The sequence below is a fragment of the Lepidochelys kempii genome, chromosome 5 (assembly GCF_965140285.1).
Source record: "Lepidochelys kempii isolate rLepKem1 chromosome 5, rLepKem1.hap1, whole genome shotgun sequence".
In the NCBI taxonomy this organism is placed as follows: Eukaryota; Metazoa; Chordata; order Testudines; family Cheloniidae; genus Lepidochelys; species Lepidochelys kempii.
The window spans coordinates 99,708,879-99,732,607 of NC_136384.1; the positions used below are offsets into that span (position 1 = coordinate 99,708,879).

Below are 23,729 nucleotides of genomic sequence, written 5' to 3' on the forward strand. Positions count from 1 at the left end.
AACATCTAGAAAGCCTTGGCCTATGGACAATGCAGCATCAAATGTTGAGACCCAAAGGGTATATAAAGGAGCTATGGGCCTGCCCTGCCCCTCAGTTTCTTTCTCTATTTCAAAGTCCACTAGGAAGGCTCAGAAATAGTTGGGAAGGAGGATTGATCATGTCAATTAACCTACACAAGCTAGCACCTCCAAGTTATTCGTTATAGGTGAATAACTATTGCTTTTTTCAAATATTTTCTTAAGAGATCTATTCTCTGTGAATCTGATTAGCAAAGATTTTTGTAAAGGTGGTAGGAGGACCTAACTAAACAAACATTATTCTACCAAGTTGAGTGTCAGATCTTAAGATAAATCTAGAATGACATGTACACGTATGAACAAAGATCCAAGTCACAGCTCTACAGATGCCAAGTATGGGGATGTTTCTAAGAGAAACTGTGGGTATTACAAATAAAGCAATGGAATGTACCTTAAGACTTTTGGGAATCATAACCCTCACAAGATCATAACACTTTGTATCTATATATATTCTCTACGTAGGTAATTTTAAACCATAAAGAATCTGTAGGACTACTTGAAGGGTTTATTTCCACTAAAGATAGTAGCTAAATGCTCTATTTACACCTAGGCTATGTAGTAAAGCTTTCCCCAGTAATTAATGTAGTTCTGGGGGAAAGGAGGAGAAAAGTCAAACAGGTGGTTAATAAAGGGATATCAGAGTAGATCCATAGATTTCCAGACCAGGAGGGGCCATTATGATCATCTAGTCTGATCTCCTGCATAACAAAGGTCATAGTAATAACCTGTACTGCACCCAATAATTTGTGGTTGACCTAAACCATGTCTTTTCTAAAAGACATCCAAGCTTTTCCCCCCCTCCACAGCATTGCAGTGAGAACTTTTGTTCAGATAGTTATGAATAATGACCACCAGGTCATTTTCAAAGTCATTGACTTCCAACATAGTCCAGCAACCTGTAAGTATCTAAACTTCCTTAGATAATAATTTGGACTATGTACAAAATCACCAGTGGATCTTCATAGAGAAACTTGATAAAGTGAAGTAGTAGTCAAACTGAGCTCAGTCTGATACTTGAGAGGGTTTTTTGTGTCAAAAGATAATCAAATATCATCAGAATAGTAGCAGATGTTGGGTTACTCTGGTTTTGGGCTGCCCAAAAAGGGAATCTCTTACATTTTGCAGCACGTTTGTCTAGTAGAGTGCTTACAAATCTGCATCAGTATCAGCTCCAAAACACACTAATAATTCTGTCCTGTTAAGATTTCAAAATCCAAAGAGGTAGTTGCAAGGATTTTAATCTAACTGTAGCACGCTGTCATTTTCTGTGAAAAAAAGAGTGGGAATTAGTGAAGACGAGGATGGAAGCTGCAGGTTAGCCCCCAATTGGACTTATTGGTACTGAATATATCAGAAGCACTTTTTCTCCATCCTCTCTAATTTTCCGTTATTCTCAGGATCAGCGGTATTGGAGTTAAGGCATAAAGAAAAGAAAACATGAGAGGGGAAATAAGGTCTTCCTCTTTCAAAGACAGAGGGTGGCATCCTCTTTCATTGCCAATAGATCTATTTGCAGGATTTTCCCATGTCAGAAACAAGGAACAAAGCACTTTTTACTTTCAAGACCATGGTATACCTACATCTTGAATACCGTGTGCTGATGTGGTCGCCCCATCTCAAAAAAGGTATATTGGAATTGGAAAAGGTTCAGAAAAGGGCAACAAAAATTATTGGAATGGTATGGAATGGCTTCCGTATGAGGAGAGATTTATAAAACTGGGACTTTTCAGCTTGGAAAAGAGACGGCTAAGGGGAGATATGATTGAGGTCTATAAAGTCATGACTGGTATAGAGAAAGTAGATAAGAAAGTGTTGTTATTTCTCATAACACAAGAACTAGGGGTCACCAAATGAAATTAATAGGCAGCAGGCTTAAAACAAATAAAAGGAAGTATTTCTTCACACAACGCACAGTCAACCTGTGGAACTCTTTGCCAGAAGATGTTGTGAAGGCCAAGACCATAACAGGGTTCAAAAAAGAACTAGATAAATTCAAGGAGGATAGGTCCTTCAATGGCTATTAGCCAGGATGGGCAGGAATGGTGTCCCTAGCCTCTGTTTGCCAGAAGCTGGGAATGAGCAACAGGGGATGGATCACTTGATGATTACCTGTTCTGTTCATTCCCTCTGGGGCACCTAGCACTGGCCACTGTCGCAAGACAGGATACTGGGCTAGATGGACCCTTGGTCTGACCCAGTGGGGCCATTCTTATGTTCTTATGTGCTAGAAGGTGAAATTTCTGCTGAGATTGTGGACTAATGTACTCTATATGCCTCACAGGCCAACAGTGCTGAGGACAAGATTTTTGAATGCACTGCCTCCTCAAGGAATAGCTTTATTACAAAGAGCAGATCTGGCTCGACCCTGGTAGATCATATAGTTCATCTTCATGCTACTGCCGGCTAAATATTTGTATTACCTGATTCTGTACTTGATGGATAATAGACTTGAGAAGCCAACTAAACCACTTGTCTCAGTACAATGGTACGTAACCTGGCATCTGCCAAGTTACAGAACGTTAATTGTGACTTAACTAAGTGAGCACTCCAACCCGTGGTAGAGACACCTGTTGCCATTACTATACTGGGATTCAATGGATGGAAAGGTACATGTCTTCTCTGTTCAAATCCACTATGTAAGTGAATTCAGTGTTCTGAGGGATAGCCACAAGCAGGTAGGGGTCAGGCTGACTGCTTCTTGTCCACCTTTAGACCCAAATGTTCAGGATGGCAAAAGTGTGATCAATGATTTCTACAGAGTTCTTGGGAAAATTTAAGTGTGCAGGTGTGTCTCAGCTGTGTGAATCTACAAAGGCATTACTCAAAGAACCATTTGTTTCCAAATATAAGAGTCAATTCAGAAATATTTGTGTTATGACAAACATTAATTAGTTTTCCCCTTAGTCACTACTGATTAGCCTTCAAAGTACTGCCCCAATGACAGTGATGTCAATGATCTTTCCTGATTAACTGTGCACCGCCTGTAGCTGTCCTGTTTAGATAACTCAGTTAAGGAGTAAGAAGTATCCCCTACCACTAGAGGAGAAATTCACTTCACCCACATAAAAGAAAAGGGCAAAGTCCATCCTCCGCTGCCAGGTTGGAAGGCTATAGCCCTTGTCCCCCAGTAGCGGTCCCTTCATACCATTTGTACTGTGGGTTAGGGGCACCTGAGTCACATAATTATGAATTCTGTTGCCCCTCCTCAAGTCTACCGATCAATGGCTGGCATGGAGGCCTCTTCCTTAATGTACAGGGAGCTTCTGTGTGGTTGCTACACCTCCAACTCCCCACATGCAGTGCCACTACATGGCTAACCTACTATAGAGTGCCAGGCTTTCTGCACCCTCTGTGAATTTCAGTCAGTGTGAATGAGATCCAAAAACTTGCCACATATACTTCATTAAGCAAGCCCATGAAGGAAACTTTAATCGATGGCATGAAAGCAGAGTAAATATAATAATGACAAATGCCTCAAAATACTAAACAACCCCAGCTTAAATGATCCTTTGATTCTCCAAATCTGAGTCCGTTTTGAAATATTACATTTCGTAATTCAAAATAATTCAGACTCTTGTGGACCTAAGAGGATGGTTATTAAGTAAGCCAAAATGATTTACCTTTAACCCAGCAAGTCTCTTATTTATTTTGATTTCTTTAAAGCACTTATCTCCAGTGCTAGGTGCTTGTATGACAAAACTATTTGTGAAACTCACTGCAAGGCTTACTTCTGAAGCAACAAAAAGACCGATCATTCATTATGCTGTAGGGCACAAGGTGATCAGCTGCTTGGAAATACCACCACCCAATAATACAATACTGAATGATTGGTCTAGCAGAGGGAGTCACTAGTACTTCATGCTTTAAAAGGAAGGCAAAGCCATTGCTTGAAGCAATAGGTGCAACTAGGCAAAAGCTAAGTTATGCCAGGGGTAGAACACAATGTTTCAGGACAATTATACACTTTCTATAATGTTGGTAGTGCTCAGGCTATTCTGGGTTGGAAAAAATTATTTCACTGCATAGTAACTCTCTCTTTTTAAAAATATGGCAGATTTATAACAGTTTTTCAGAAAAACTGGGGGAAAACTTACCACCCATGGTCTTTTTCTCTCAAGCATCTCTATTAAATCTAGATGACGCTTGCGTTCATAGTATCTCTCCACATCTTGCTTATACCGTTCATTTCTTTGCTTCATTTTCTCCAAGAAATTAGTTTTCTCTTGCAATGAATTCTGTCAGAAAATATATTTTACATTTACTTTACTCTATTAAAATAAGTAAATACAAAGTGGTATGCAGAAATTATGAAAAGTATGTCAACTGAGCAGAAATTAAGGATTAGACAGACTTTTAGAACAGTTTAGTTGTGTTCTAATTGCAACTAAATTTCATTCTTCAAAAAAGGAAGAGTCAAACCTAGTTATAGCCAACAGCACTGGAAGGCGCAGGACAACTTTTCCCACATAATTGTGCCATGGAAACTCAAGTTTGATACAGGTAATGAGATGCAAGATGGATGAACCAATATCTTTTATTGAACCAAGTTCTGTTGAAAGAAACATGCTTTTGAGACTACAAACTCGAAAGCGTCTCTCTTTCACCACCAAAATCTGGTCCAATAGAAGATATTACCTCACCCACCTTGTTTCTCTAATATCCTGGGATCAACATGGCTACAACAACAAGTAACAAGAGTAATTCAAACACAACTAATCTTTAAAAAAAAAAAAAAAACCAAAAAACATTTTCTGATCAAACAAATTATTCTCTAGTGGTCAACAGGAGAGGGCGAGGAACTATTTTTCATTACTACATTACACAGTTTGCTCTTTCTTGAATGAATTCTAATTAGTAGTGAAAGTAGAGATATTTAGTTCAGTTAAGAAGAGATTTTATAACTGTTAGTTTTGCACCTCTTTATAATTCCTTTATCTATCTTGTTTAATTAGATTAACAGATACTATATGGCAAACAAAGTGAAATTTTATTATTAGCTTGGTATCGCCATAGTGCCTAGTCAATGTCACTGTTTGTCATATAATATTCTACCCCTTAAGTTAGGAACTGTGTGCATGCCCCCATTCAGCCCCATTCCTCTCACCATTATTATTCTTTATAACTGGAAGATAAATGTCAACGTACTAAACTTTATTTGGAGGATAGGCAGAGATGAGATAGGGTATTGTTATGCTGTTAAGCATTAATGGGTGTCATTAATTAGTTGTTTGATCTACAGACAATGGCATAAAAGTGATTGAAGCTGTGGCTGTACTAATGAGATGGGAGAGGCTTCATGTGCGCCCAATTTTCCCCTTGGAGTTTTCAGATTTCCCCCCATATCAATAATGTTCTGGACACTTATGCCTAGAACATTCCCTGAAATTTTGGAAATAATTGGATGTGGCATTCAAACATTATTGTATTACATACAGAAGACAAATGCCACTGAACTGAGTTTAAGGCCTTCGCAAGCTTGGCCAGTTAACTCAATATTGACACAATCTTCCCTGGCCAGAAGCCCAACTTTTAAATATGAATACCTCCTTATTATGCCATTGTACAAGTGAGCATAATGTCAGAAACAAACAATTACTCTTGTAAAAGCATCATATTGTACAAAAATTACCTGACATCTACCTATTATTGATCATAGTTAAAAACAAAAATAAACTGGAAGGTCTATGAAAATCCCTCCTACCACTGTCCCTCTACTATGTAGGTACTTACCTCAAGTTCTCTCTCTCGCTCTCTGAAGTTTTTTAGTTCACAGTGGAATTGGTACATTTCTGGCGGGCCAACTGATTTCTCTGTGGCTTCAAGAAGCTCTGTCTTGGACAGTTTTGCAAATTCCCCAACTTTGTCCTGCAAAGCAGAAACCAAAAACCAACGATGCTGCAGGTCTGTTATGTTATAGCAACAAAGTATTATTTTATTGCAATATATTGGCCTATCTCAAGCTAATATGCACATACAACATACAGTTACATGTCAGACAGCTTTGGAAGTTAGTGCATAAAATTATTATTAAATGTGCACCTCAGTTATATATTACAGCCAGCCCTGTAACTCTGTTATCCAAAATCCTTCAAAATGCCCACAGTATCCTGACAAGTAGTTAACATATGATATAGTCATAGTTCTCCTGGCTGAACAATCTAATTGCTATCAAATATTGTCCAGGGCTTTCTGGTGATCACTGAACACTTCTCCAAACAAAAACAAACACCCTGGAAAACCTAAGTGCTCAAAATTTCACTCTGCCACATTCCCAGAATTTGTTTTAACGTCATTTTCCCGCTAAGGTCGAGTAGTGAAAAACTGATTTAAAAAAAAAAAATTGCGACCTCATTAATAAACGTAGTTTAACCACCACCTGATTAAAATATGTCGGCCAACATGTTTTAAAATGACACTTTTTACCCCTAGTCTAGAGAGTGTCTAATTAAATGCGTCTGTTCTCAAGTTCAGACATACTAGGAAGCCAACTACCTACATGATGGAGCTCTCTGCTACTTTTCTTTTCCCAAACATACCCAGGTTCCTCCTGGCTTTGTTCGGAGAATGTATCTTCTATATTTAAAGATACTTAATAGTTTCGATTATTTTTCATCCATAGACGCAAGGCACTTTCCAAACTACGGCAAATACCATGATCCCCAATTCAATAAGGTACAGGGGAAAAAAGTAATTTGCCCAAGATCACATAACAAGCCTAGTGCAGGCCTCCAGCCTCCTAAACTTGATCCCTATCCATTGGACCATGCCATCTCCAACACATGCTTCCTTTTTTATGGAAGATTACCTAATTTGACAAAATTAGCTAGCCTTAAAACATTATGCATGCCATTCACACCCGCACACACAAAAATGGTTAAAATTGGGGTTTGGTTTTTTTTAAACCCTTTTTGGCCTTCCAAAGAGCTACCTCTAGTCGCCCTACTAAAAGGCCGAATTTTAAAAGTCACAATCCCCTTCTCCTTCCTTCCCTCTCCCCCACCAAAAAAAAGCAGTACTCAATTTTTATCTGTTATTGTCTCTCCTACCTGAGGAAGAAACTGGCACAGATTGGCCACTTGGATATTTAAGGCTGCAATTTGCTCCTCTACTATTTTCAGGGTTGAGGGCTTTTTATTGACAAACCACACAGATGCATTGTTTGCTACATGAATCTCACGTGTGATAATGAGATTGTCAGGAGTCTTAAACCTGATTAATAGAAAAAAAGATGTTAAGCGTTTACACTTTTAGCAACTTTGGAAATATACACACAGACTGCACTGGTAACACATCTTGTTGCTTTAAATAAAAAAGCCCCACAATTTCTGATGATAATGACTAATCACTAGCAAGTGAATAACAGGTTTAAAGTGTTAAAAATTACTAGCTATTAGATTGGTAACGAGTTAATCATACAAGCCATTACTCACAAAAATACTCCTTGCTCATATGACTAGACCCATTAGTTCCTGAAAAATCTTCACTCAACTGACGCCAATGAGATTATTCATGTAAATATAGTACTCATGTGAATGTATCCATGTAACTGTTTCAAAAACTGTTACAAGTGTGAACAGTAGCAACATTTAACAAGTTTTCAAGTAATTGTGCAAATAAATTTTTAAAACACACACATAGCTATAGTTTAAAACATCTGAAATGTCTGTTACCGCACAGTACAGATTTAGATGCCTATATTCCATTTGTATTGTACTCATTCCTGAGGAAAACAAAAACATTATACCACTAAACTAACAAATATTTCTTTATTTTCTGTTTATAACACTAAAAATACAGTATACCAGATACCTTACGAATAAATATGCAAACAAAATCCCTGTACTGAAATGCTTACCATCTAATTAGCAAAACATGGGGGATGAGATGTATCAGCAAGCAAATAAGCAGTGAAGTCAGCATGTGGTCTTGAAATTGCCATTAGTTTGGTTTAGTTTATTTTTCTAGTATCTTTTCAGTTAACACTTCTTTAAAAGGTGATAATTGGGCTTATAAGGCCTTTTGGAAAAACTGTATTTTAAGCAGGGACTTAAAAGGAGCAGATCTTGAAAGAGAAGATGGGGTTCCAAGCATGAAGGGCTGCATGGAAAGCAGCACTAACATGTAAGTGGGATACGGATGTGAATACCTTTTTTGTGAACCCTATGCCTTTCCTTATAAATTCCTACCATGTCATTAATGATATTCCATTAGTCCCAGTCAAGAATACTTCACCACTGTATACATCATAATCTTGATTTTAGTTATGATCCTAGAGTCAAATTCACCCAAGCTGGCACAGAGGGGTACACATTTGAAATTCTAAGAGGTATTAGGCGTCCCATCAGTAAATAGTCCCATATTTGATCACTTCCTCTCTAATCTTTCATCTGAAAACTTCCCTATTAAACAAAGTACTGAATTAAATTTGGACTTCTGCAACTAAAGGTCTCTACAGACCATAAGACCCTCTCCATACTTCAAGTGAGATATGATTGGGTTACTTAATTTATCTCCTTTGACCTGCCTTACTACTTCCCAGAGAAAAGCGTGACCTGGAGACGCATTGCAGCACCAAACGCCCCAGACTGTCTCACTTTGACCCTCCAAAGATATAGCTTTGTATTTGGGAGCCAAATCCCATCTTATCTTGATCACTGTATTGACAGGGCTCATGCAAGGTCTGTCCTCTGTCCCGCTTCTTATCGAAACAACGTCTTTAAATACTATGCTGAGATTCATGAAAGGTTATATGCTGCAATATAGTTAATTTGTAAGACAGGTAGTATCTTTATTAGGTTGATCTTTTCTATGAGAAAGTGGAAAATTCAAAAGATTTCGAGCTAGATTTTTAGATGTGCTCAGCACCCACAACTGGGATCAGGATTTCAAAAGAGTGAGACTCCCATTTAGGCATCTAAATGAACTGGTCAGGTTTCCTAACAGGCTTAGCCCTGAGTGTTGTCATATTTTCAGAAATGTTCCTCCATGGGTGGTGAGCATTTGAGAACTCTATCAGCCACTTCATTTAGGTGCTAAATGGGAACTAAACAAGTTTTGAAAAATTGAGCCTGGAAAAGCATTAAGGGGATCTCTTTATGGCTTGCAGGCATCCTTTGACTTTGGCAGTATAGTCAGTGTGTGTCCAAGACTACCCCTTCATTATATGTTTTGAAAATCTTCTCCCCTCCATGAAGCAAAAGGTTATCCTTGGCCACAGAGGTGGTCTAAGTATCCCATTTCTGCAGAATTTAAGTTATTTTGAAGGATTTAGCCATTAAAGCTGATCATTTCCCTAGTTAACATTCAGAAAGTTGTCTTCACAAGTCCACAAACATTAGTATTCTGCTGCTGCTCACAACTTTGCTAAACAGAATGACCAAATTTGTCAATGATTCAGAAATTACTATTAAGATCCCTGGAGGAGAGTAAGAAATTGTCAAGAATCACGGTCACTCTGCTACTTGGGAACATTAGGAGCAAGCATAATAGCTATTTGGGATCAGGGTACGGTGGAAGAGAGGATTCAAAGAAACTGAAGAGCTAGTCTTCACTCCCTCCACTATGCCCTCACAACAGCCAAGAAGCTCTGGGTGAAGGAAGGTAAGAAATGTAGCATGGAGAAAGTGAGGGAATTCCAATTGATCAGAAACTCCTAGCCACAGACAGATGTGAAAGATGGAGTTCCACCATCAATTTCTGGGAACAGCACCCTCTCCATTTACAGAAGAGGGGAAGGAGGGAAAGAGACAGATTCTCACTAGTTCTTTGCTGGTTCATCCCCATATCTATATTTTATATTAGCCATTGGCTATTGGATAATCCTCTGAATAGTAGGTGTCTGAAATGTCTCAAACCCCGTTTGCACCATTTAACCTGGTGCCTGGTTCTCTACATTTGATCTTAGCTAGATGTTTTCCTACACTTCTGTTAAAATCAAAAAAATTACAGAAATGTACGACTTTCACAGAGTAAACTGGATATCTACATAAGATACTATTCCAGACTCCAGTGATCCTATTCATCCTCTCTCTCATTTCACTTTGTGCTGTAATTGTGGTATGCCATTAGCCTGTCCCTTTCTCTCCTCATTCATAAAATAGCACTTTACTCAGGGTGGATTTGATTTAAATCACTAGTCAGAAAGACTCGATTTAATCATGGATTTCTACATAAAAGTGCATTCTTGTTGGTTGTTATAACCTTAATACATGTTCTTCACAACTCAGATAGAGGTAGGTTTCATTTTTAGAAGGTATACACTATGCATTTTTAAACAGCGATTTACTTTGAAAACTTTTCAAATTAGTTTTACAACTATATCAGAAAATGAATGATTGTTTGGTTATTTCATTTACCAAAGGTAATTGAAACAGATATTTATGAAATCATTAGGAGGAGATCACCAACAGACGGACATTTAAATTGTTATATTTAACTAAAACAACAACATTAAGTATTCTGGATTTTTTAGTTCAACAGCAAACATATAATATTTTAACAAAACAAGGGTACGTTCCTCGCGTCTCACATTTATCTTCAGACTTCTTCTCCTTGTCCAGATCTATTCCACCCCCAACAATCTTCTATTCATTGAACTTTTTGAAACTTCGCACTTTAGAGAGAGGTAAGGGATTGTCTCTGTGTACACAAATTTGCAGAGGGATAATAGAGTTGAGGTCTGTTATTTCTCACCTCTATATAGTATTTATTTATTTGAAAACATTTTTGCTGTTAACAAGCATGTTACCTCTGGAGACACAAATCCACAGTTTGAGAACTGCAAAACTAAGCATCTCTGATGGTATCTTCTAGACTGAGCACTGAGTCCCACTGGATAAATAGAAAGATTAACCTAAATAATCTACACGGAAGCCCCTTGAACCCCATAAGTTTGGGTCCCTAATCCATGAACTATTGGAACTCGTTTACGAAACTTTTTAAACATTACATGAATATACTGTCTCATACTATAGAATTAATAATTCCTATTCCATGATGAGATATCTCTGAGCTCTAATGTATCTTAAGATAGTTTTAATTTAGATAAAATGATTGAGGAAAATTATGAAAAAAATCCGATTTAAATAAATCTGATTTTTTTTTAAATAATTGATTTATAGGTAAGTAGCAATTCTACAAAAAAGGCCATATTTTTTGGAGTTAAATGCACCCACCCTACACATACCTATATCATTTGGAAGCTTATTTTACATACGTTTAGATGAGGTATAATGTGGAGCTGCCAAGTAGTGCTGTAGGTCTACAGGTGAGATGAAACAGTGGTTCCCAGAATTACGAAAAAGTGTTAATTTTTTTTTGCACAGTTCCAGAAACACTGCAACATGACTAGGACGACAGTTTTAGTTCAAATGCGACACCTTAATGTGGTGTTTATTGATCAAAGATACTAAAGAAAAGTGTACAGAGATTTTTACTGGTTTTGCATGGGCCGATGAAGTTGCCCTCCAATGAAGCTGTTTAAATATGGCAAAAAATCAACATTCTGCAATATAACATGAAATGTTTTCACATTGCATATTCTTAATTGTCAAAATATATATCACAAGTAATAATATTTTCTATACTTTCAATTAAAATTTGCTGACCATATCAATCTCACGCTGATGATTGCATGCCCATAGTTTGTACCAGATAGCGGGCAGATATAAACCTAAATGAATTTCTAATTTAATGCTTCTCCATTGTAAGTTTTAGTACATACAATGTAGCACCTAGTCTGCCCGATGGGAGGTTTTAATTTGTAATCGCCTTTGCATGTACCATTAGCCTTTGAAATTCTATAAACTAGCTTTTTAATTCAGTGACACTTATACACAGGTCAGTATTACTGTTACAGATGACAATACACAATTTCATACAAGGCTTCAGTCAAAGTGACCACTAAATAAAAATGGTAATTTTGATACTAACATTTAGCATTAATTCCTATCTAATTTAGCACAAGTCTATACTTGTACAAAATGAAAAATGGTGGTAGTGGTAATGTTAACAATATATTTTGGGAATTTTATCTCTCTAGGAAAGTTACAGTATATGAAGACATGGCAGTATAAGCCCCTTTAAGCTTCCATCAAAGAGAAAGAGACTTCACAAACTTTGAAAAATGTCTTATTTGTCAAGAAAAACAAAAGAACGCAAAAAACTGTCAGGAGGTACCAGTGCTGGACAGAATTCTGTGATTTTGGCAGCAGAATCCAGGAAAGATTAACTGTAGTGGTGGCTACCGGATGAGTTTTCTAATTTGGATGACGTGCCACGAATGCTGTCACAGGGGCTGTTTTCAGAAATATGCAAGCAAGTTGAATTTGGCATGTCAGAGTTATGTTGAACCAATGGAAGAAAAAAAGACTGAATCTGATCAGAGAGCATCATGTTCACCTGCTTCTATTGCCACCACAGCAAGCACGTCCTGCAGCGATTGGTCCTGTTGCATTGTTTGCTTGAGAAAACACACACAAGACAGACAAGAGAGCAACAAATCTAATGGAGGCAGCATTTCAAGGAGGAGATGACGACACATTGTGCAGAACATCTGTGGAAGACTTAATTGCTAACGATGCAGTTTAGCACTCAACATGCCTTGCTTCCTATCTGAAGGAAACGAATCAAAGCAAAACCATCCAGTTACACTGCAACAATATTCACCTTCCGACACTGCATTTCTTCACCTGATTGAAGAGATAGACAATGATCTTATGTACCAGAAGGCTCTTCTCTTGTCCAAGCTGCTAAAAAGATATGAAGCTCTGCTTCATTCAGATGTAGAAACTGCAACCATTCCAGTAGCAAATGACAGGGAAAAAAATCAGAAAAACACTATGGTTCTGCAATTTCATTCCATGCATAGTATGGACAAGGCAAGTCTACCATTGCTCTGTGGAGCACAGTAACATTAGCTGATACTATTCAAGCTGCTAGTAATCTGAAGCAGGAACTCAAGTCTTCCAAAGATTTTAGGGATGTTCTTTTGGAGAGTAAGCCTGATGAACTGCTTTCAAACGTACAAGTGATTTTGCATAATGGTGCTTCAATCCTTTGGTCTGAAATAGCTGAAATGAAAGCCTCAGAATATTATCCAAAGCCAGGTGATTGTCATTTACCGAGGTCAGCTACTTTTGTGCCCCAATTGATACAGGAGTTTGTCCTTTGGTTGATGGAGATATATAATTCAGCCAGCAATGAATATCTTCTTTCAGAAGACATTCAAAGAAGATGCTTCTCAATTGCAGAGTGCATATATTTAACAGTTCCAAAATTATCTCACCATGAATTTGGGTCTTCCAATTTATTGACATACTACAGCTTCATAACTGATGCAGAGTCCATGATGAGCTGAGGTGGTCCATCACTAGTGCTCCAAAAACTGAAGTAGAAAAACTCCAGGAGGTGTGTTCTTTCCAAATGGAGTTGTACCACTTGATGCTGCTGGAATTCTCATCCATTAAGGAGATAATAATATAGGGTATGTCTACACTGCAAAAAAAACACCCTTGGCTGGCCCAGGTCAGTTGATTTGGACTCACAGGGCTCAGGCTGCAGTGTTATAAAATTGCAGTGTAGACATTTGGGCTTGGGCTGGAGTCTGGGCTCTCAGACCCTATGACAGGGGACGGTCTCAGAGTCTGGGCTCCAGCCCAAGCATCCATAAAGTTGCAGTATAATCCTCCAACCTGAGCCCAAGCCCCACAAGCCCAAGTCAGCTGACCCAGGCCAGCTGCAAGTGTTTTATTGCAATGTAGATATACCCAGGACCAGCTCTAGGCACCAACAAAGCAAGCATGTGCTGGGGGCGGCACAATTCCAGGGGAGGCATTCCAGTGACTTTTTTTTTGCGCGCACGCTTGGGCAGTTGCGCTCTCGGAGCCGGGGGTGGAAAATTTTTTGCTTGGGGCAACAAAAAAACCTAGAGCCAGCCCTGGATATACCCATAGACAAAAATGTACAGACCACTGATGGAAAAAAGGCCTTCTACTCCAATATGAAGCAAGTGTCTTTTCTTTCCCATGGCTCCATGGTATTTCAAGAACAGTCTGCAGACAGTCCAGCATCACAAGAAATACCAGTGAACCATGGGAAAGAAAAGACACTTGCTTCATATTGCATAAGAAATTCTGATTGCCCAGAGAAAGTATTTGAAAAACCTAGAACACCTCCAGAACAGACTACCCATGAAAAAGTATTTGAGAAAAACTTATTACCTACAAATGAACACTAGCTGATCTCTCCTGGGGTTTTTTAAGACTACCACCTCCTGATGTCCTACCAATACCAAATGACAATGATATTGTTAGAGACACAAGGTGGGTGAGGTAATATATTTTATTGGAGCAACTTCTGTTGGTGATGGAGACAAACTTTTGAGCTTACACATAGCTCTTCTTCAGGTCTGGGAAACTAAACCAACTAACTAATGGTCCCTTGAAATATGCGTTAACTACTTATGTTTAACAATCTGTTCAAATCTTGCATTTAGCAGTGACACTTGGAGTTAGTTTCCCAGGCCTGAAGAAGATCTCTGTGAAAGCTCAAAAGTTTGTCTCTCTCACCAACAGAAGTTGGTCCAATAAAAGTTATTACCTCACCTACTTTGTCTCTCTAATATCCTGGGACAAACATGGCTACAACAACACCGCATATAGCAATGGGTGATACTGTTCACATTCAGGTGATTGTATTTTGGACTGGTTTCAACCACAAGCTTGCACCAAAGAAAAGCAACTACATGGCAGGTACCCATGCACTAATTCTACCTCCAAAGAGCAAAATATGCCACATTTATAGGCAAGCAGCAGACATGATTGATGTGGTTGACTTAACGTACTACTGTGGATGCCAAACCCACTGCCATGGCCACAGTCTATACTACAATGCTGAAATGTAAAGAAATGTCAGCAGGTCTAGGACAACAGCATGCTGTTCAGAAATGGATTCAGACTATCTATGTTGTTCCTCAGCAAGTGAAATGGACCTTCCCAAATGAACTTGGTACCAATGTGATTCACCTGGGTGGTTTTCACACCCTGTACCGCTTTATTGCATGTATTGGGAAATTCTGAGGAGACTCACGATTGCTAGACCTTGTTGATTCTGATTTACATGTAGCTTGCAATGAAGATCAAATACTTGCTGGCAAGAAATTCAGCCATGCTTTATATGGCTTGACTCTAGCATCTGAGGCCAGGAGCATGCTGTACAAATTTTTTATTAGACTTTTTTACCCTTTAAATGGTTGTTGTAAGGCTGTGAAGTCAAAGAAATCCAATTTTATGTCCTGAAATACACAGAGTCATTAAACTAACAGAAAAGAATACAAATATTTCACAGTGGTAATTTTAACATGTTGATGGTGTCACTGTTTACCCCATTTCTATGGTAACAGCACTACTTGACAGCTCCACATCATACCTTAAAGTAGACATAAGCTTTTAGATAATGTATGACTTCAAGTAAAGCACGTAAACAAGTGTTTGCAGCAGAAGTTAACATTTTTATTACAAACTATTTCTTAGTAACAAAAATCTTACTTCCAAAATAAAACGTGTAAGTATAGTTTCATTTTTAAGTGATTAAAAATAAATATATACTGGCCAAGTTTTTCAAAAAGAGGACGTTAAGTTAGGCTGCTAAATGTTTAGGCACCATATTTAGGGTAGTATTTTCAAAAGCATGAAAAGTAACTTTGCAGCACAATTCCCAATGACTTCAAACCCTGATGGAGGAGTATAGCCTACTCAAAGCTCTTCAGCTTTTTTAACTTGTGAAAGTTCAATGTATGGGATGGCAGAGTTGGTTTCAATTATCATACAAGGGCTATTTGCTCATCAAATTTTGCATTTGATTGAATTGTTCTCACAGTAAGGATGTTACTGAGACTCTAAACTTGTCATTTTCAGCACAAATTTTTGTAATATGAGATTTCTCAGTAAAAGAAGTCTATGTAAAAAACTTGCTTTAGGAAGGGCAGTACTATCTGTCCCTGAGATTTTATTACAGTTAAGCCATTTGACAGGCTATTTTTATCACATATAGCATCTACATACCTTGTTCAAACAAACATAACTATGCTGAGAATAGACTAAGTGAGGTTTATTCTTCCAAGATCTATTAATTTATCCCATCAGTAATGCAGTGTTTGCAGTCTACTTTGTGACTAACCACAAAATTTCTTGAGTCCGCTTTCACTGTATATATGCATGTCCCGATTGTACCACTTTCCTCTGCCTTTCTTTACCTTCTTGTACTAGGATCTACCTTGATTAGTTTTGATATGGTGCTATTATTCCTTGTTCTTTCCTTACCACTTTCTGCCTCTGTTTACAATATTTTGTATTATCAGAAGCTGGAGAGCTATCATATTCAGTTTCTTTCTCTCTCTCGTCTATGTATTCCTTGAATATTCTCCAACTCTGCAACCAGATGCCCACCCATCACCAAGATATGCAGATGTTGGCAGGTCAGTTACTCCTGGTCCTAGAACCAATTTGTCTACCAAGGTTCACTGTTTCCTCAAGATCCAGGATAACCTCCTTCAGTTTTTTCCCCCTCCTCACTGGTAATCAGCTATCACCATGGCATCTCTTTCCTACCCAAGCAACAAGTTTACTAGTTAATCAGCTTCTAATATCACCTCCTGTGCTTGGTTTCAAAGAAGTCTCTTCTGAATGGGTCAGTCTTTGTTCAACCGCCCCATACAGGTTTGAGGCCAACTGTTTGGTTCCTTTTAGTCTACAGGAAATGTTATGCTACCTTTTATTATTTTACGCTGCCTCTCCTTCCTCCCTATTCTTCTGCCTGTTGTCTTTTCTGTTTGTTTGATGCAGTCTAAGTTCTTTGGGGCAAGAACCCAACAAGTACTATGCAAAGTTACGTTGCAATGCAAGATTGGAAAAAGGTTCCTGAAGAGTTTTAATTTTATTTTTATTAAATATAGAACAATTTGGATATAATTACATGTTATATTAATGGTTATAAGTGTTTACATAAAACAGTATTTGCATCACTTAACATTAAATACACCAAAATCTAACACGATTAAGTCAAAACACTTGCTTTCTATATACGACTTTTCTTTCTTTTTCTGCATGCCGGGAGCCTCCCTTAAAGATTAGGCAAGCTGCAGCAGAAAATGACAAATTGTTAGCTAGCTAATGGATCATTTCTTACAAACCAGTTACCTGACACTTTAAAATTTATTATAGTAAGCTTGTGCTTCAATAAAGTACTCTTTACACACCACAAATCACCAGTGCCTCAATAGATGCTGTCTACAAAACTTTTTACAAATCTGTTTATTAAAACAGGAACACAAGATAAACTCAGCAAAAATGGTTTTAGTACTTACAGTTCAATTTCAACCAAGCCTTTAGAGCACCCTCGCTTTACATATAGACCAACCTGCAGAGCAAAAGTTACAGGAACCAGTATTTTAGATTATTAAACACAAAAGGTATCTATTAAAAATATATTTAAAAATCAGACTTAAGACAATTTAGATTTAATGTATAGGTATGTGAATAACTAGTACCAATTTACAATGCTGCCATGCATACAATTCCCTCACATGTAGTTACAATAAAGACTATGCCTGGGCAATAACTAAAGAAATCCTGTTACGAGGAAATTAGAATTTTATACAAAACTTCTCCCTCCCTCCTTCCCTCCCCAAAGCTTCAATTTCTTCTACGGGGGAAAGGGAGAGTATGGCTCTTTTTTGTCCTTCATGATCTGCTCCAAGACTGATGCCCTATATTAGACTGGTCCTTGAATCAAGTTACACAGAAGAAGGAATTTCAGACAAAGTCATATTGCCTACTGCTAGAAAATACAAATGAATGTGATTAAAAGATGAGTATGCTGATTTGGCCCAAAGCCCATCTATTTTTACAAAAAATTGAACCCCTTGGGCATGGGGAGGAAAAAGTCATTTAGAAGTTATGAGTTATGAGGAGAGGCTGAGGGAGCTGGGAGCTGGGATTGTTTAGCCTGCAGAAGAGAAGAATGAGGGGGGATTTGATAGCTGCTTTCAACTACCTGAAAGGGGGTTCCAAAGAGGATGGCTCTAGACTGTTCTCAATGGTAGCAGATGACAGAACGAGGAGTAATGGTCTCAAGTTGCAGTGGGGGAGGTTTAGATTGGATATTAGGAAAAACTTTTTCACTAAGAGGGTGGTGAAACACTGGAATGCGTTACCTAGGGAGGTGGTAGAATCTCCTTCCTTAGAGGTTTTTAAGGTCAGGCTTGACAAAGCCCTGGCTGGGATGATTTAACTGGGAATTGGTCCTGCTTTGAGCAGGGGGTTGGACTAGATGACCTTCTGGGGTCCCTTCCAACCCTGATATTCTATGATTCTATGAAGTCTGGAACAATTAAAGGGATTCAGCCTGACAGCTGTATAATCCATCGGCACTAAACCAACTTTAAATATATATACCCTCTTAATTTGCAAAAACACATATAAAAAAGTCAAACCAACAAATAAGTAGACTAGAAAATCCTACTGCCTATGCAAAAGGTCCACTTTCAACATACCATAAACACACTTCTCCTTTATAAAAGTGTAGTGTATTAAAGAAAAAAAATGAAATTTTATTCACCTGTAAACAGAGTTTTTAAAGATGGACTCTACATATTCATGGAATACGCTGATCGTGCAGCGCTGATGGTGGAACCTTCTTGTAGCAGTAAAATGCTCCAACAAGCACTATCAGGGCTGCAATGTCACTGCAACATATGAACAGGATGTGCAGAGCCTACCCAAAGAACTACATTTAAGGATTCTCTGCACTTGGGCGTTGTTCCCAATTAACCCCTTATGTTGACATTCTTACTCAGGAATAAGAGTGATTTGTTCCTGCTTACATACATCTAAAATGTATTAAGATAACAGGAACGAGGCACTCTTATTCTGGAGTAAGAGTGTACACATTGCTAATAATGCTGTCAATAACACACTTCAACCCTCTATAAGGCTCTTACCCAAAAGCATTATGTGCCCCAAAATCATCTAACTTGCTCTCTAACACAAAGCCCTTTGATATCAATTATCAACAGATAAGCACCTCAGACTTTCACAGATTCCATGCATTTTGGAAGTTCTGATGAAAAAAGATTTAAAAGTGAAACACTACAAAGTTAGAAAATATAAGAATTACCACTATTCCTACATGCTTCAATTTATCCAATTAGGTTGTGTTAGCTACAAAATTTTAAGAGGTCCCAACATGAATCAAGTGCTTCCAGACTGAACACAAGAGCTCAGTTAGGTTGATAAGCAGAAGACCAACATTACAGCTGCAGATCTCTTTGTAGATTTACAGCAGAGCTGGACAATTCAGAGAGATTTTGTTTCTGCAGCAGATTGACCTGCTGAGATGTTATTATCCACCTGCCGTTTACAAAGCACCAGGATTATGGTTATTCCTGTTGGACTGGGCCCTAAATTATTAAATGAAATGAAATGAAATCTCAAAAATTTGCACTCACCTTGTCTGCACGCCCTATGAAAGAAGGTTTTCCTGCCAATCCCAGACAGATGGCGCACACAATGCTTGACTTTCCTGTTCCATTGGCTCCTACTATCATGTTCAAATGGGGTCCTGGAGACACTTCACAATTATCGTATGTTCTAAAAGAAACCATCATTTGAGGCTAATAGACAGTGATATGGACCAGAAAAATCAATCACAATTTCATGCAAAACAAGCATATTTGCCTCAGCGCCATTCTGACATTATTTTGAAAAGACTTCAATCTTATCTGCGGTATTGTTAGAAGTATTGGTTTATCATATTTAAAACACTGTTTTCTAGAAAAACTCAACACATGCCAAAAAAACCCTAATCCCATATCATTTAACACAGTGTAATGAAAATATACCAGCTGCAGCACATATCTATCCTTTACCACGATGACTGCAGAGAATGAAAAGCTTAGGGTAAAATCCTGGCTCCACTGAATCAACTGCATAGCCCCTCTTGACATCAATGGAGCCAAGATTTCATCCTTAATATTTTTACCCCCAAAAAGTTAGTCTTTTAGAGAAAATGGATAAGTTGAATTTTGCAAGGCTGATTTAAACACTTTTTGTTCAGTTGATTGTTTCTAAGTCTGTCAGATTTGACTCATGTAGGCAGAGGGCTGTCTCCTGTAGTTGCAGATCTTAGAAGGCATAACCAGCACCAACGGCCTGTGTGATATCACAGCAAGCCAGATCTAAGATCTGCAGCATAGTTCCTGACTGTCAGTAGACTGAAATTTCCAGTCCAATCTGAAATTTCTATGATAAATTAATATAGTTACAAAATCTGAGAATTTTAATTAAAACTAATATTAAAGAGCTCTTTGGGGTAGGGGCAATGGTTTTGTTATATGTTTGAACAGTGCCTAGCATAGTGAAGTAATGATCTATTACTGGAGTTCCTAAGCGCTAATGCACTACAAATAATTAATAAAATTAGTACAGTCAGTAATGTACCTCCTGTGTCATTTATTTTTACATTAAATTCAGTATCTTCTATTGTCCATTCGTTTTCAATTTTCCAAATGCAAAAGAGATTTTACTGACAACACATAGCCGCACTTAGAAGAGCTCAGGGATATAAGTAACAGCTTGTCTTCATGTATAGCAGTACAGCTGCGCCACTGTTGCACTTCACTGAAGACACTACTATGTCTTCGAAGACCATCTCCTGTTGGTGCAGTTTGTCCACCTCCTGGAGAGGCAGCAGCTATGTTGGTGAGAGAAGCCCTCCCGTCAACACAGCACTGTCTACACAGGGGGTTAGATCGGTATAAGTTCATCACTCAGGGGTGTGAAAAATCTACACCACTAAGCAACAGTTATACTGATAGTGGTCTGTAAAGCAGACCTTGCCTAAAGATTTGGTTGCTGGGGCTTTTGGCACCCGAAGATGAGTGGGAGACAGGCTGTGCAGCAGACACATAACCTAAATGTTTCTTCTTTAAATGATCAAGCAGTTGACTACTTCATGCTGAGGCTTAAACTGCCATACTTTAGGTGTCAGTGTTAACCTATTGTGATCCATAGGGCAGTTCACACCTCCAAAAGCAGTTGTTTCCCAATCAGGAAGACGACAGCGCTGTCCTTACATTTACCGTTTTAAGGTTTCTGTCCCCAGCCATAAAGCTAGAGCAGTTTTTTTTCTGGAGATGTGGAACACGAAGCGCGTGGGAAGCTAGCCAGTACCCGGCGCCTAGCCCAAGCCGTCTGTGAATGCCGGCCAGGCGCTGTCCAACACTGAAGGTATAACCAGGGACACACGCTGCCCGTTTTACAAGGCGGCCGACACAGGGCCACTCTAGTCTCCTGAAGCCGCTAGTGCGCAGAACTAGGCCGGCCGCAGCAGCCCGAGCACCCGGGTCAGCACAAGCCGCACCGGCCAGCGAGCTCCGCCCACACGGCTGGGGGGGGGGGGGGGGGAAGAGGCCCCCGCGTTCCCACACCGCAGCCGGGCTCCCTCCCACTACGCACGTGACAGCAGGGGCAGGACGGCGCCTCCACCGCCCATGGTCACGTTTGCGACCCAGGCCGGGCCGAGCGGTGCCCGGCGTGATCTCCTGACTCCCGGAGCTGGGCCCTTGGCCGAGTGCCAAACGCCCGCCTCCCCGCGGCCCAGCCGGCGGCCCCCCAGCACGAGCCTCAGCCCCCACCAGCCAGGTCGCTCTCGCCCGGCGCCTCCCCTCGCCCCAGCAGCAGGGGGCGCCGCACTCACAGGAAATTCTCCATAGTGACCCTGACTATGGAGCCCTCCACGAAGGGCGACTGCAGCTGCCCACGGCCGCTTCCCTCCGGCCCGGCAGCCCCCGAGCCTCGCTTCCGCCACCCGGCGCCGCTGCCGGCAGTGGCGGCCCCGAGTTTCCGTTTGCCCGGGGCCGCCATCTTTGCGCCCAGCTGAAGCACCGCCCACCACCTGAAACTCTTGTCGCGCGCCGTTAAGATGAAAACGAGCCCGACACCGCGCGCCCTAGTCCCATTGGTAGACTGGGACGGACCGGGGAGAGGCAGAGTCCATTGGCTAATGGAACACCGGGCCTCACGCGAAATCTCACTGGTTGAGAGATGGAGGGGTGGGGTCAATTCGTTACTTTCAGTTTAGTACGCAGGGTCCGTTCGCGCGACAGGGAGAGGAGGAGCCGTCCCACAAGCCGGCCAGCCTGCTCGGTCACGTGGTACATTTCTGTCCGGGGGGGGGGGGGGGGGTGACGTTGGATGTGGCGGGCATTCTGATAGGGTTTTATATGGCGATCGGAGGAGGGCGGTATAATAGCGTCCGGGCTTGAACCCCTGTCTCCGCGTAGAAGCCGCGCCTCATTTGCATACGCCGGAATGATGGAGGGTTGTCCCCCACCTGACGAGGAAACTGCCTGCAGCTCGCCGCCTGCTGTGCAGCCATCAAAGACTACATTGCCCAGCGTGCAGCGCGGCAAGCGGGCGCCCCCCTTCCCCGTGACTGGCTGAGCATGGCGCGGTGGGAGGGGGAGTTCTCTTGAGCCCCTCCCCCCATTTTGCGGGCTGCTGCTCTCTGGTTCGGGGTGGGCGGAGGTCTCTGTTTTCCCTGGCTGGGCTGATTGCCCCATGCGCGAAGCAGGGCTCAGCCTTTGGGGCAGGGGCAGGGCGGGAATTGTTCACCCCACCAGCTGCCTGCAGGCAGGGGCATGCCTGAAACGGCCCAGACCAGGCCCCGCCCCTGGGTTTCTGTTTCAAAGTGGTTTCAGAGTAGCAGCCATGTTTGTCTGTATCCACAAAAAGAAAAGGAGGAGTTGTGGCTCCTTAGAGACTAACAATGGCAGCAGCCTTCACTGCTGTGCAACGTGCCAGGACAGGCACCAGGAGGCTGCTGCACCACTTCTCCAACGCTGCTTTGGTGGAGGTGGCCAGGTACAGGCACGGCCCTGACACCTGTGGACAATTTTATAAGTGTTGTATAAAAATGCTAGACTTCTAAATACTATGATGGGTGAACTGGACTGTCTGGTACTATTAAGTGAGACTATTGATATAAATGAAATCACAGCAATTTAGTGAACTTCTGATAATCTATGGGGTACAGTAATACCACAGTATAGAATCACAGGGTTGGAAGGGACCTCAGGAGGTCATCTAGTCCAACCCCCTCTCAAAGCAGGACCAAGCTCCCATTTTTGTCCCAGATCCCTAAATGGCCCCCTTAGGGATTGAACTCCCAACCCTGGGTTTAGCAGGCTAATACTCAAGCCACTGAGTTATCCCTCCCCTGATAGAACGATACAGTAGGTTGCACCAGTGGGGAAGTGGCACTATATATGAAAGAGAGTCAAATATAGTAAAAATCTAAAATCTCTATGGATATAAATTCCATTCTTGAATAATGAGTATAGCAGTAGGAACATATTACCGACCATCTGACCAAGATAGTGATTATAACATGCTCTGGGAGATTAGAGTCTATAAGAAAACAGTAATAATGGGAGATTTTTAACTATCCCCATATTGACTGGGTACATGTCACCTCAGGACAGGATGTTGAAATAAAGTTTCTAGACACCATAAATGACTGCTTCTTGAAGCAGCTAGTCCTGGACCCACAAGGGGAGAGGTAATACTTGATTCAGTCCTATTAATTTCATTAAA

At 40.3% G+C, this 23,729-nt stretch overlaps 1 protein-coding gene across 6 annotated transcripts in view; it reads right to left on the reverse strand.

The window, feature by feature from the left end:
• The window catches only part of SMC5 (structural maintenance of chromosomes 5), a 74,894-nt gene extending 52,710 nt beyond the window's left edge, over positions 1-22,184 (reverse strand). For 2 of the 6 annotated variants that reach the window (XR_012159078.2, XM_073345164.1), the window contains exons 1-6: positions 21,832-22,088; positions 19,583-19,724; positions 17,441-17,493; positions 7,125-7,287; positions 5,809-5,943; positions 4,173-4,313 (exon numbers count right to left, since the gene is read on the reverse strand). Coding sequence is in view for 5 of the 6 variants with exons in the window: in XM_073345164.1 (XP_073201265.1) it covers positions 4,173-4,313; positions 5,809-5,943; positions 7,125-7,287; positions 17,441-17,493; positions 19,583-19,724; positions 21,832-21,998 (801 nt within the window). In the remaining variant the exon portion in view is untranslated. Of the gene's footprint in view, positions 1-4,172; positions 4,314-5,808; positions 5,944-7,124; positions 7,288-10,606; positions 10,717-17,440; positions 17,494-19,582; positions 19,725-21,158; positions 21,176-21,831; positions 22,089-22,111 lie in introns of those variants that run through there. The other 4 variants (XM_073345165.2, XM_073345166.1, XM_073345168.1 and 1 more) reach the window with 4 other exon arrangements.
• Positions 22,185-23,729: the final 1,545 nt, after the last annotated feature.